The 14659-nt window shown below is 37.2% G+C and overlaps 2 protein-coding genes and 2 pseudogenes across 5 annotated transcripts in view; 2 read left to right on the top strand and 2 right to left on the bottom strand.

Annotated features, from left to right (window-relative positions):
- The first annotated feature begins 435 nt into the window (after positions 1-435).
- Positions 436-13745, top strand: TRMT61B (tRNA methyltransferase 61B). The gene is made up of 7 exons (XM_019735363.2): positions 436-1179; positions 4054-4156; positions 6819-7009; positions 11624-11715; positions 12229-12455; positions 13162-13239; positions 13324-13745. The coding sequence occupies exons 1-7, from the start codon at positions 496-498 to the stop codon at positions 13380-13382; spliced, it is 1434 nt and encodes a 477-aa protein (XP_019590922.2). The 5' UTR covers positions 436-495; the 3' UTR covers positions 13383-13745.
- On the bottom strand, positions 2026-2165 carry LOC141572007 (U2 spliceosomal RNA; annotated as a pseudogene).
- LOC109449283 (V-type proton ATPase subunit E 1) lies at positions 7259-11030 on the top strand (annotated as a pseudogene).
- The window catches only part of SPDYA (speedy/RINGO cell cycle regulator family member A), a 30045-nt gene continuing 28993 nt past the window's right edge, over positions 13608-14659 (bottom strand). For all 4 annotated transcript variants that reach the window (XM_074331835.1, XM_074331836.1, XM_019735365.2 and 1 more), the window contains one exon: positions 13608-13715. In XM_074331835.1, the coding sequence (XP_074187936.1) occupies positions 13624-13715 (92 nt within the window). In that variant the 3' untranslated portion in view covers positions 13608-13623. The remainder of the gene's footprint in view (positions 13716-14659) is intronic.

The raw sequence follows: 14659 nt of genomic DNA, 5'->3' as shown, positions 1-14659 counted from the left end.
GCGCAGGTCAGCGGGTGGTCTGTCAAACGCAACTCTGGGCCAGTTTTATTTATACTTGTTGGTGGTGACCTGGTGACGTTCGTGTGCCCGATTACTAGAGAGCTAACCCTGGTATAGACAGGACTTCAGTTTACACAGCGCTTTCACAGGCTTTGTCTCTTAACCCTCCTGTCCCTGGACGAGGCCGGCAGAGATTTGTCAACAGTCAATTGCTTAGTCTGCCCACACAGTCCAAAGAAACTGCCCCCCCCCCCCCCCCCACCAACGCCCTCCGCGAGAATGGGACTCGCTCCTGGGACAGTTAGTTACTCAGCCACAGATCCTGCGCCCCGGGATCGGTCGCTCCACCCTCTCTGGACGCAGGCGCAGTCACGGAGCTCTTCCAGGGAAGATGCTCCCAGCCCCCAAGCGGCGGCGTCACCGCGTTGGGCAGAGAGAGGCGGAGTCTCGCCCGACCTACGACACGCTCCTGAGACAGCGCCTGCGCGGGTCACCATGCTGTCAGCTGGCCGCCGCGGTCCAGTCTTGCTACGGCGCCTACGGAGGCGGCCGGGGATCGCGACCTGCCCATTTCTGCGCGGGCTTGAGCAGGAGCCCGTCGAGAGAGCTCGGTCACTGTGTTGCGAGTCCTCGCCAAGAGACGCGCGAGATGGGGCAGGAGAGCGCAATGAAGCACAGAAGAAAGTCGCCGGCGCAGAGTCGCCTCCATCTCTTCCCCCGCGCGTCCGGGGCGTTGGGACCAGATGTCTTTCGTCACTGGAAAGCCTCAGACTGCCGACGCCTCAAGAGGAGTCACCCCCTCGAGAGCGAGGGGACTCGAGTGCAGACCAGGGCCAGTCGGATCTCGCACTGCCCGCCCTGGACCAGTCCGAGACCGAGGTCGGAGAACTTCACGCCTCCTCTTCCTGGTCACCTTCTAAAGAGGAGCCCTTTCGGGCTGGGGAGCTGATTTTAGCTGAGCTTGGGAAAAGAGAAACACAATTTAAGAAATTATTTAAGTTGAACAACGCCGGACTCTTAAATAGTAGCTGGGGGATAGTCCCTTTCAGCGATATCGTGGGGAAATTCCCTGGCCAGGTACTGAGGAGTTCCTCTGGTAAGCACTTCGTGCTGAAGAGGCCGTCATTGGAAGACTATGTGTTACTGATGAAAAGAGGGCCTGCCATAACATATCCAAAGGTAATACGACAAGAGTTAGGTGCATATTGGTTCCAGAAAGAGCAAAACTGATGCAGTACTACAGACCTGACTCACATACTTAAAGCACTTCTCAGAACGTTTCAAGTTTTTGTTCTCAGCCTTTTTTTAAATCAATGGATATGACTTTTACTTATTTTATGATCGCTAATTTTAGGAGAAAACCGTGTGGTTTTTTGGTTTTTTTGTTTTTTTAAGGAGGGCGTAGCTCACAGTGGCCCATGCGGGGATGGAACCAGCAACTTTGGTGTCATCAGCACCACGCTCTAACCAACTGAGCTAACTGGCCACCCCCAGATTTTAATTTTTTTTTAAATTTCTTACTCCTTTTTAATCTTTTTTTTTTTTTAAAGATTTTATTGGGGAAGAACAGGACTTTATTGGGGAACAGTGTATACTTCCAGGACTTTTTTTTTTTTTCAAGTCAAGTTGTCCTTTCAATCTTAGTTCAGCTTCAAGTTGTCCCTTCATCTTAGTTGTGGAGGGCGCAGCTCAACTCCAGGTCCAGTTGCCATTTCTAGTTGCAGGGGGCGTAGCCCACCATCCCTTGCAGAAGTCCAACCGGCAACCTTGTGTTTGAGAGGACGTGCTCCAACCAACTGAGCCATCTGGGAGCTCAGTGGCAGCTCAGCTCGAGGTGCCATGTTCAATCTTTAGTTGCAGGGGGCGGAGCCCACCATCCCTTGCGAGATTCGAGGAATTGAACTGGCAACCTTGTGGTTGAGAACCCACTGGCCCATGTGGGAATCGAACTGGTAGCCTTCGGAGTTAGGAGCACGGAGCTCTAACTGCCTGAGCCACCAGGCCGGCCTCCAGATTTTAATTTTAATTGGGAGTCTCAATTCTCTGATCTGTGAAGAGAATACCGACTTGTGAAATGTTAGCATTTCACACTGATCAATATCAAGCATTTTTAGGTTTGGAATAGAAGTGTACACTTGATCTTAGCCAAAAGGCCAAGAAGCCATTGGAATAGAAATGTAAATGGAAACACTCCAATTTTCAAAATAATCTTTTCTGCTTATTTGCATGATTAGAACACTTATATAAGAACTATTGGGGATTAGAAATTGTTGTCATTTAATGAAGACTAAAGTGCAGCCCAATTATTAAAACCTTAGGTTGAGGGTTAAATTTATATTATTGAATACTGGGAAAGAGATTGGAATTCCTGTTGAGAAAAAAAAAAGTAAGTTTGAAACTGAAAGAATTGTTTGAAAGCCTGAGGTTTTAAAATGTGTAGAAAACTCAATAGGAGAGTGATATTTCATAACTTTGGAGGAATCTCCCAAACCCCTTTTGGAAAGAGGCAGGGAAATAAGTAAATGCTAATGTCCCACCCAAGTTTTGGACTGAAACTGCCAGGAAGTATATAGTGGGATCCAACCTAGAAAACTCATCCCGTTGAGAATATGTAACCAGAATGGGAGGAAGCAAAAACTAAAGTGTTTTTGGGTTTCTTTATTTTATAATACCAAGTTTCTGTATCTTATATGAAAGAGTCAAGAAAATAGAAGAACTGTTTTCTCCAGGGCATTCCATTGAAACGACTACCCAAGCTGCCTCCCACTCCTGTGTGACCTTATATCACTGCCCCCTCCCACCTCCAGCCCCATGCGGCTGGCACATAGGGGAGGATATGTGTATGTCTGAAAGACAGTATTTGTGAGTGAAGCTTTTTGACTAATACATCTTAAAAGTTATGTGTCTGTATCACTTGGTCGAAGCCTTAGTCCAACATTTCAGAAAATACATTTTGGTTTTAATTAGACAACTGTACCTGTTAAGTATTTTCTCATGTAACCAAACCTATACATAATTTTGTGATTTGACAGAAGGATCCTAGAAACCCTTCCCCCTCTTTTAGAATTTTCACAACAGCTGTTTTCAGACAAGGAAAAGATAGTACAAACTTACCAGATATGCTGCTTACTAGCAACTTGAAAGGTTTGGTATTGGGGGTATGTTGAAATAAATGCTAACATTTAAAATTCTCTCTATATATGAAGCTTGGCTATAATGATCAACAGCATGGTTGTTGGGAATTCAACATCAGTTCTACTCTTTACTTGCTCACTTAATTCCTGGCTGTGTGACTTTGGGCAAATTACTTAACCTCTTTGATTTCTACTCTTTATAAACAGAAATGATGATACTATTCTCTGATTATTATTCTGATCAAACAAGATAATGTGTGAAAGAAGTTTGCATAGTTACAGAAGTCTGGCACATGGTAAAGTTGCTATAAACAGCTCTTATTACCAGCACCCATGATATTCCTGGAAACAAAACCATTCTTCAGTTATAGCATTTCGCAAATAGTCTTCCTGGTATCCAAATTCTAAATAACTTCATCATTTCATGCAGAGATTATGTAATAACTGATCTTTCCGCCTCGTAATTTTTCTCTAGTACATCCTGTGACATGTCCCATTTACTTATCAGGTCAAGTTCAAAAGCTTCAGCTTGGCATCCAAGTCTCCTTATCTCTCCTCCTGAGACGGACAAACTACTTACCTGTTTTCCTTAAAGCTGTTTCTACCTTAAGATTGTATCCTTAAATTCTCTACTCTATTAATGTCTTTAAACTAGGACAATCTGCTTATTTCTCCTTTCTCTGAGCTCCTATTATATTTATTGCTTATATTTTCAGCATTAAAGTACTGTTTTATTTACTAGTTGAATCTTGAATCTTATTTTATCAAGTAAAATATAAAGTCTTGCTAGTTAGGGCCAGAGTATAATCCTTTCTTTCCACTGTTTTCTTCTCCAAGTCCAACATAGTGCTTGATAAGAGTAGGTGCTTAGTACATATTTACAGGTCCCTGAGTCACCCATACTTTGCTTAAATCATAGGATATGACTATGATGTTGCTGATGATGAATATTCATCCAGGTGATACTGTTTTGGAAGCTGGCTCTGGCTCTGGTGGAATGAGCTTATTTTTATCCAAAGCAGGTAAGAGATTGGGATTAAAAAGCTGAATTTAGATGATAAAACATTCTATGTATTCATGATAACAGAAAGTTAAAAAGATGTTTCAGGAAATATTCACATAACTTTGGGATATAGAGAATTCTCTTTGAAACTAAATGTAGCAACTATTTTTCTTTTCATTTTGTACATTTATTTCCAGTCATTCTCTTTCTAACCCTGTTTGCTTTGCTTTTTCTTGCTCCCTCCATGCTTTTTAATGCTTCTACCTTTTTTTTTACCTAAACTTTTTACTGGAGCATTAACATAGCTACAGAAAAGTGCATAGATTGTAAGTGTATATCTCAGTGAGTTTTTATTACCCAGACCAAGATAGGGAATGTTACTGCACCACACAAGCCTCATGTCCCCCTCAATACAGTGTAACCACTGTTCTGACTTTTATCATCATTGATTAGTTTTTGCCTGTTTTCAACCTCATATAAAAAGAATCACAGGATATGCACTCTTTTGAATCTGGCTACTTTCATTCAACATTCTGTTTGTGAGATTCAACCAGTGCATGTAGCAGTCCTTTCATTCTAGTTGTTACGTAGTTACTCGATTTTATAAGTAAATCACAATGTATCCATTCTGTTGATGGGCATTTGATTGGAACATTATTAATAGTGCTGCGCTGAACATTCTGTACTTGTCATTTAGTGAACATATGTACGTGTTTTTGTTAATAAGAGTGCCAGATGAAGCCTCAGTATGAGAGAAAATGGAAGGAGGAGGGCTGTCAGCTGCTGGTGAAGAGTCATGTACTATAGAGGCAAAGAATTACAGTTGAGGTTCATAAATAAATTTATCATAATACAGAGCTAAGTTAAAGCTAGATCACGAAGCATTTTCCTTTTCTAAGAAAATCTATACGAATTGTCAGTTGGTGAAAGTGCTGCTTGAAGGGAGCACCTGATCAAAAATCAAGAGCTATGTAGTAAACATAAACATCTGTTCATGTTCCCACCGCTTGATTTCTGGTTTCTTTTATCTTATTGATTATTGCTCCCTGAGTGTCAGGGCTGCTTTCCCTGTTCTGGCTGCCTGTGCACTGTTCCCTTCCTCACCTAGTAACAGACTGCTGAATTGTGACAGCACTCTCTTTGGGTAGATATATATATTTTTTTAATTCATTCATGTTGTTCTTTATTAGTGCATTCTTTTTTTAACTAATAAACTTTGTTAGAGCAGTCGTAGGTGTATATGGGTAGATTTTATAAAGATTATAGATAGAAATATGCTGAACTGAACTTAAACCTTTTGTTCTTTAACCTAATGCCATCACATACAAACATCATCCAGCTTATACTAGGTCAGGAAATTCAGTTCATTCAGGCTCCTCATATCTTTTGTTTGATACTTTTCTGTTTATAATTAAAGGCAGTCATTTCTTCACAATCTGTGACAGATTTCTAAATGCATTTGACAAAGTAAATTTATAAAAATTAGTGAGACAGGAGGAGTACCCATATCTCTAATATCTATAGCATTGGAAGAGTGTCATGGCATGAATAATCAAAACTATGAGTGATCAAAAAATTATTGCTATTTACTTTTGGGAAGGATTTTTTTCCTCCATAATTTTGTTTTCCAATTGTTTATCTTATGCTACTAGTAACATTAATTTTTATCCCATGAGAACAAGATGACTTGCAGCTGGATTTACATTTTAAAAGACAGCCTGGAATTTAAACTTTCATTAGTAAACTACAGACTGATCTGGGACAGCCTCCAAATAGTATCAAATTACCTCAGCTAGAGGTGGGTGGAAATTAATTGCCTTGTTAAAATGCAGTAGTGGAATGTGACACTGCAGTATTACTATACTAAGCAGTTTGAAAGTTCTTCAGGCACACACAAAAATACAAATATTTTAAAAATATATGAAAGGCCTAACCTCATCCATAACAAAAGAAATGCAAATTAAAACTACATTGGTAAACTATATTCAATTTTTAGATTGACGCACATAAAATGTTTGATAATTCTTTGTTGGAGAGAGTATGGAGAAGTAGGCACTCTAATACATTGTTGGTAGAGTAGAAATTAATATCTTTTTTTGAGATCAGTTTGGTAATAATTTTCAAAATAAAAATTCACATACCCCTTGAGTCGGCAATTCCATTTTTAGGACTAGATATATTGGCTCATGTGTACAAAGACTTAGGCACAATAATTTTCATTGCAATATTGTTTGTAATAACATAAGACTAGAAACAAGCTAAATGTTCATTGGTAGGTGACTGCTTAAATAAACTACGGCATAATCATACAATGGAATATAACAGCTGCTAAAAGGAAGGCAGTAGATTATTAGTCACTGAAATGGCACTGGTAAGTAAAAAGAGAGGTACAGGACAGTGTATATAATACATCACAATGTATGTTAAAACCAAAGAGAAAGAGATACTTGCACACTTGTATAGGCACCGACTGTCTTGGGAAGGGTATGTAACTAGTAATATGGTTACCTCTGAAGAGGGAGATTGATTGGGGATCTGGGATGGGACAGAGACTTTTGTAACCTTGAACTATTTGAATTATTTTTTCACATCCATATAATACCTTTTCACAATAAAATTTTTACATTCTTTTATAAATTGATTAATACTATGAAACATCATAAATTATTTTTTTAATTAAGTTGGATCACAAGGACGAGTCATAAGTTTTGAAATACGAAAAGACCACCATGAACTGGCTAAGAAGAATTACAAACACTGGCGTGATTCATGGAAAAGGAGTCACATAGAAGAGTGGCCAGACAATGTGGATTTTATTCATAAGGACATTTCAGGAGCAACTAAAGATATAGAATCTTTAACATTTGATGCGGTAAGTTTTCTAAAGTGGGTCTTATTACCTAATACTGAGTACAAAGAAAACAAGGATCACATTTCTTTTGTAGGGGAGAGTGTCTTCCTTCATTACCGTGTTTCCCCGAAAATAAGACCTAGCCGGACAATCAGCTCTAATGCGTCTTTTGGAGCAAAAATTAATATAAGACCCGGTCTTATTTTACTGTAATATAAGACCAGGTCTACAATATACTATAAAATATAATATATAATATAATATAATATACCTGGTCTTATATAATATCATATAAGACCTGGTCTTATATTAATTTTTGCTCCAAAAGATGCATTAGAGCTGATTGTCCGGCTAGGTCTTATTTTCGAGGAAACACGGTATTTGCCCCAGTTCTATCTCTGGAGTGGGACGAACATTTTTCTTCAGTATCGTGGGATTCAGAACAGAGAGACTTACTGAATCAGATGCCAAAGTTGTACATAAATATGGGGTAATGACTAAGGAAGAGTAGTTGAGCATCATGAACCTCAGCATTTCCGGGATAAAGGAATAATAATTTGGAAGCAGCATCGAGAGCATACTGAGCCCAGCACCTATCCTCATGTCGTAAGATTTGGGGGAATAAATAGCCTCCCTTTGGGAAGAAACAGGCAAGAGTCATCTTTAGACAGTCAGGATGTAGAGGAGTGTTCATTAATGATGCTGTGCATAGAGGCATTATCATGCGCAAAGCTCCAGAAAGTGGAGAGATTTGAGATTTGTGATGGGAAGAAGAGCAGTGGGAGGCTGAGTTGGGGAGAAGAAGCAGACTAGTATGAAGATAAAAGGATAGATGACCGGGGGATGACATTTTAAGCTGTGACCAGTGATGGTGGAGATGGAGCTATTAGGTGGCTTCAGAGTTTCAGAATTGTAGTATAAGTTGCCTTATTCTTGAGATGCCATTATCAGTTAGTTCATAGCTTGACATTAAGGAGTCTTCTTCACTTTTCTTAATTGGTTGTTGGAAGGTTGGATTATTTTAGGACCTTTAAAGGGAAAGCAGGTGAGAAATGAAGTCAAGTTCAAAAAGGAGAGTAATGATTTTTATTAGGATGCTTCTTACCTCTATCTAACGCCTATAGCTTTAGTGGCACAGCTTCCTGGACACAAAGACTGCAGTTCTTTTTCCTCATCCTTGTTTGGCTTGCGTATTATAGCTCAATAAGGAGGAAAACAGAACAATTGCTGTATGTTCACCATCCACAGGACTGTCACAGTTACTTGGGAGGTTAATTGGTCATTAGAACTTTGCTGAATCCTTATTTCTCCCTAAGCTCACTCCTCCCATAGTCTTCATCATTTTCCTCATTAGTAAACGACATCTCCATTCTTTCAGTGGTTTAGGCTAAAAACATCGGATTCATTCTGACTCCTCTTTCTCTCACAGCTCACAGCCAATCCTAATTCTAAGTGGCTCTACCTTTTCAAAATTTATACCACTTTTCATCACATGCAATGCTATTTGCTCTGCAAACCACCATCATCCTTCCTTGCCCTCTCAGTCTTTTCTATGTATAGATTTAAAAAATAAGTCAGAATGTATTAATGCCACTAACTAATATATTTAAAATGCCAAATTTTGTTATGTTTACCATGAAAAAAAGGTTTTTTAAAAAAGTCAGATTATATCATTCTGGTGGCTTTTTCTTCCTGAGTAAAGCTAAAGCCCATGAGATTCTACATAATCTGTCTCTCTTCCACTCTACCATATCCCCACCATCTTGGAACTAATTTTCCCCATTTTGTCTCCACTGTAGTGACAGTGACCTTCTCAGACTCACCAAGTATCCTACAGCCTCAGAGCATTTGTATTTGCTCTTCTCTCTGTCTGGAGCACACTTCCCCCTAAATTTCCACAGGGTAATCTTAAGCATTTTCTTTAGGTTTCTTCACTGACCAGCCTGTGTATAAGATACCAGTTCCTTTCCCTGCCCTGTCACTCTTTATCCCCACTAGCCTGCTTCATAATTCTATATTCTTCATGTCATTCATCACCCTCTGACTTATGTATTTACTGGATATTTGTTTAATATCTTTCCCTTTATTAGAATATAAGTTCCCATTAAACAAAATAGTATGTAAGCTTCTTATATCCTTACCACTTACCCAAATGCTTGGCACATGGAAGGTGCTCAAAAAATAGTTTATGAATAAATTAATAATGAGTGATGCTCCTTGACTCATTAATACTGTTTTTTCAATAAACATAGGCTGGCTTTTCCTTCCCCCTTCTTTCCAGTCTTCTTCCATCCTAAACTTGAGCTAGTTGCCCACCAACCTAGCATCACTTTTGCCATGGCCCTTAGCGATGCTGATGTGCAAAAGTAGATTAAGCATATGATGGCTTTTGTCGAACAAGAAGCCAATAAAAAGCAGAAGAAATAGACGCAAAAGCAGAAGAGTTCAACATTGAGAAAGGTCGTTTTGTGCAAACCCAGAGACTGAAGATTATGGAATGCTATGAGAAGAAAGAAAAGCAGATGTTCAGTTTGATGAATCCAGCAAGGCTCAAAGTCCTCAGAGTGAGAGATGACCTTAGTACAGACCTACTAAATGAAGCAAAACAGAGACTCGGCAAGGCGTTAAAAGATACAACCAGGTACCAAGTGCTGCTGGATGGACTGGTTGCTCCTCCAGGGTTTATTCCAGCTGTTGGAACCCCAGATGACTGTTCATTGTTGGAAACAGGATTTCCCTCTAGTAAAGGCCACAGTGCAAAGAGCAATCCATATGCACAGAATCGCCACCAAAACAAGACGTTGATGTTCAAATTGATCAGGAGGCCTACCTGCCTGGGGAAATAGCTGGTGGAGTAGAGCTTTATAATGGAGATTGTAAAATAAAGGTTTCCAATACACTAGAAAGTCGGCTGGATCTCACAGCCCAGCAGATGATGCCAGAAGTAAGGAGAGCCTTGTATGGTGCAATGCCAACAGTAAGTTTAGGACTAAGCCTTTGGAAGGTGGAGTTCATGTACTACGGCTATGATTAGAAGTTTGATATTTGAAGAAACAAGATTATCTGTGTATCTTCCTCTTTGCTGTTCCAATATTCTATATTTATCAATGGATACCCTTCTGTAGCTTATGCCCTTAGCCTAATGGTTAACAATGGGAGAAAGTTTCACTTAATCTGATCAGGAAACCTACCTTTGCTTATCTAAAAGTAGTACAACGTCCAGTTGGTTCTCCAGCATGAAGGTGAGGAAATCAGGTGGTGGTTGGCATGACCTTCACCCTGTCTTCTGCTCTCCCTCTGATTCTAATTATCTAGCTTAGAGGGTGATGTGTATGGTGTTCTCTGCCATTAATTTATTAAAAACAAAAGGTTTATGTGAAAAAAAAAACACCTAAACAGTGGAATAACTTCTAATTTAGTAAATATATTGATGTGCCAGCTAGTCTTAGCTGTCTGGAATTATCTTTCAATAACAGTCACTTTGTTTTCTATTTTCACCATATTTTTGTTTTCAATTATTTTTTTTGAAAATTTCATTTAGTCATTGTATTCATTTGATATCTTTTGTGAGTACAGCCCTGTATTCTGCAACTGAATGAAGAATAAAGAAATAAGGGACATGATTCTTAAGTTTTAGAATTTCTAAAATATTCAGAACTTTTCTTTCGAACATAAAAATACATATTTGAGATAATGTAATTTCTATTATCAAAAGCTAAACTAAAGCATTGAAACTTTGTCTATATGTATGAGGTCTGACAATTAAGTTTGCGAACTTGCTGCAACGATGTTGCTAACCTTTTTTGATATCAGAGGGATTATTCATCATGAATCGTACCAACTGGACAAACAGTTAACCAAGTTTACTATTTGGAAGTGCTGAAAAAAAAGGCTGTGTGAGAAAGGTAGGCGACCTGAACTTTTCAACAATTCATGGCTCTTGCATCACAACAATGCACCAGCTCACACGACACTGTCCGTGAGGGAGTTTTTAGCCAGTAAGCAAATAACTGTATCGGAACACCCTCCCTACTCACCTGATCTGGCCCCCAATGACTTCTTTCTTTACCCAAAGATAAAGAAATTATTGAAAGGAAGATATTTTGATGACATTCAGGACATCAAGGGTAATATGATGACAGCTCTGATGTCCATTCCAGAAAAAGAGTTCCAAAATTGCTTTGAAGGGTGGACTAGGCACTGTCATCAGTGCATAGCTTCCCAAGAGGAGTACTTTGAAGGTGACCATAGTAATATTCAGCAATGAGGTATGTAGCACTTTCTAGGATGAGTTCGCGAACTTAATTGTCAGACTTCATGTGTGTGTGTGTGTGTGCGTGTGTGTTTGTGTGTACAAAATATAGCTAAAGAAGGATTCCTGTATTATCAGTATTGCTCAGAGCAAGACATGTCATTGCAATCTTTATATAATCACATACTGTGACAAATTGTATAATAATAAATATATCTTTTTGGGAACAGTAAAATGATGGTAGTACTATAGTCTAAAAAATGAAATACTTTAACTGGGTAATTAATTGCTTTCTAAAAGTATATTATTTTACCACAATAAGAAGAGAGAACCTATGCTTTATTAAAACAGAACTTAGTCTGCTTCTCTTTCCCTCCCCACAGGTAGCATTGGATATGTTGAATCCCCAAGTTGCTTTGCCGGTTTTATACCCAAATCTTAAACAGGGTGGTATATGTGCTGTATATCTAGCAAAGTGAGTGACATGGCTGTTATTTGCAATGAGATTTTAAGCACATTTTTATTTTGTCCTAAGCTAACCTGTTCATTTTGTAAATGAATTAAGATGTATACGTCATCTTGTAAAACTTATGAAACAACAAATGTCCCAAATTCAGTTACACTGCTCTTTAAATCATCCTTTACATAAATGTCAATATAAGATGCATATTTCTTCAGGCAATTTAGAACAAAAGTTTTAAAAGTGTAATGTGAATAATAATTTTAAATTATGGATTCTATATTTTTTACTTAGTATTCTGTGAAATTGCTTATTATGTGCCCTAACTTGCATTTTCACTTTTTCCCCTCCTTCATTTTAACTAGTTTGAAAGAACATCAGACTTGTTCTGTTATTACATAAATCAAATGCTTGGAGAAATATACTTTATAAATATGAATTAACTAGGACTAAGCTTATTTAAAACATAAAATAAATATAAAGTTGTTGTACTAAAAATTTGAAGTACATTTTTTACTTTTCTGAAAGCATCACACAGGTTATTGAACTTTTAGATGGAATTCGTGTCTGTGAACTTGCTCTCTCATGTGAAAAGATAAGTGAAGTCATTGTCAGAGATTGGTTGGTTTGCCTTGCAAAACAGAGAAATGGAATTTTAGCTCAAAAAGTAGAACCTAAAATCAACACAGATTTACAATTACATTCTCAAAAGAAAATTGGAATTGAAGGTGAGATGCTTCAAGAGGATGACCATGGTAAGTTTCAATTTTATTTTATGCATGTGTTTGCAATAATAAATGGAGAACAGGTTCCTGAGTGTATTGATCAATAAATTCTAAAAATATTTCTCAGGGATTTATTTTTTTTCATATCTCAATTGAAATGTTATTTACTCTGTTAAAATAAAACCTCTAAGGGACAGAATATTGACTTTTCCTGCCTTTTATGTAAAGCTCTGATACCTTTAAAGAACTGAGCTTCTTATAATAGTCATATTTTACTCGTGACAAGGAGGTTGGCTTATGAAATATTTCACATATATGTATATATATATGAATTTTAAAAATTTAGATCAGTGATTATTACTGAAGAGAAAGAATTCAATAAAACCTGCTATGCAAATAGCTAATATTTGTTATTTATGCTGCTGGAATTCTTCAAAGAACTAAATTTAGGTCCTTGTAGTATGTACACCTTTAAGCCACAAACAAATTTTCAAAAATCCATTGATTTATGATATGGGCTTACCATTTGGTTATAAAACAATATGTAAGTTTATCATGTAATCCTTGAAAAATTGTTTCTGTAAGATAACTAGCAGAGTAGCTCCAAAACAAATGCTAAAAAAAAAAAACCTGAAAGAAAAAACTTAAAGGGACAGTAATTTGTATTTTAACAGTTTTGTGAACAAGTTATAAAATATTTTATGTAGCTTATAATATATATTTTGTTCTACAACAGAAGAATCACATTCTGATTATCCATATGGATCATTTCCCTATATTGCTAGACCTATACACTGGCAAACTGGTCATACAGGTGAGTAATGTTTTCAGTCCATATTAACTGGTGTTTTCTTCTAATTATTGTAAATGACCTTACTTTTTTCTCCCTTTCAATTAGCTTTTCTTGTCAAGTTGAGGAAGTTCAAACCACTGAGTACCTCAGATGACAGCAACTGATTTGAAGACAGAAAAGTATCAAAATAGAACTTTATATTATAAATTACTCCTTTTATAGATTGGTATTTTTAGCTATTACTATGATTTGTATAACTTTTACATATAATTTTGAAAAATAACAAAAACTAAAACAAGATGTGTAACATTTCAAAACTGCTTAAATGTCCCATTTTGACACCTGTCTTGTAATTAGTTTGACATATTGTAGTTAATGATTCCAAGTTGGTTTAGTTGAGCTACCTCATTCTTCAGTTCCTGTAAACCACTCCATAGATCTGTCTTTCTTCATAAAATTAGTTTTCTTTTCTTTGTTTGATTGATGGTCATTGGCTACTGAAAATAAAATATGCATTTTAAGATAAATTTTATGTATCTGTGTATTTTAAATACATATTTTAAAGGCTTGTATGCATCTTAAAAAATAACAGAAAACTGGGTTATAGTAAATAATAGGGGGAAAACGGATAAGAATGATATAATCACCTTAAATATTGTTACAAAAGATGTAACAATTTTTGCATCTCTTTTATCCTTCTAAAAATTATTTTAACCAGCTTGAAAGAACATCAGTATTGTTCTGTTATTACATAAATCAAATGCTTGGAGAAATATACTTTATAAATATGAATTAATTAGGAGTAAAGCTTATCATTCATAGGCACCAGTTATTTAGTTTTTGCCATGTGCCTGACATTAAGAATTTTATGTTTTCTCATTTAGTATGTGTAGCTCATCTTTAAGGTTATCCATATTATACAGATAAACAAAGGCTTCGAGTGGTTAGGTTGTTGTTTTAAACATAGATGTTTTATAGGTTTTAAAGTAGTAGTGTCTAGGAAGATAAATGCTGCTCTTCTTAGATTGATCCTTTAGGCTAGAACTATTTAAAGTAACATATACATTCTAAATAACATTTTACATATTTTTTATTATATGGAAAATTCAAGTAACTACCTGTTCAGTGACAATTGAGTTGAGACCTGAATGGCAGTAGGAGTTAACTACAGCAGGGAAAATGAGAACAAAAAACGCCAGTGATGCTGGGGTAAGTGAAAGAGACTGGAAAGATAGGTAGAGATCAGGCCATACAGGATCTTATAGACCTATGAAGGAGTTTGTCTATCCTACGAAACACGGGGTGCTGTTGAAGGATTTAATGAAATAACGCGTAACATGCTTAGATCTGTGTTTTGAAAAAAATCACTCTGGTTGCATTTGGAGGTCTGACTGAATCATAAGTAAGTGTTCTGGTGTCATATTTCTGTATGGTAAGTATC

This window comes from Rhinolophus sinicus, linkage group LG05 (genome assembly GCF_036562045.2).
Source record: "Rhinolophus sinicus isolate RSC01 linkage group LG05, ASM3656204v1, whole genome shotgun sequence".
NCBI lineage: Eukaryota > Metazoa > Chordata > Mammalia > Chiroptera > Rhinolophidae > Rhinolophus > Rhinolophus sinicus.
The sequence above is the reverse complement of the archived record's forward strand: the minus strand, read 5'-3'. Positions and strand labels throughout refer to the sequence as shown.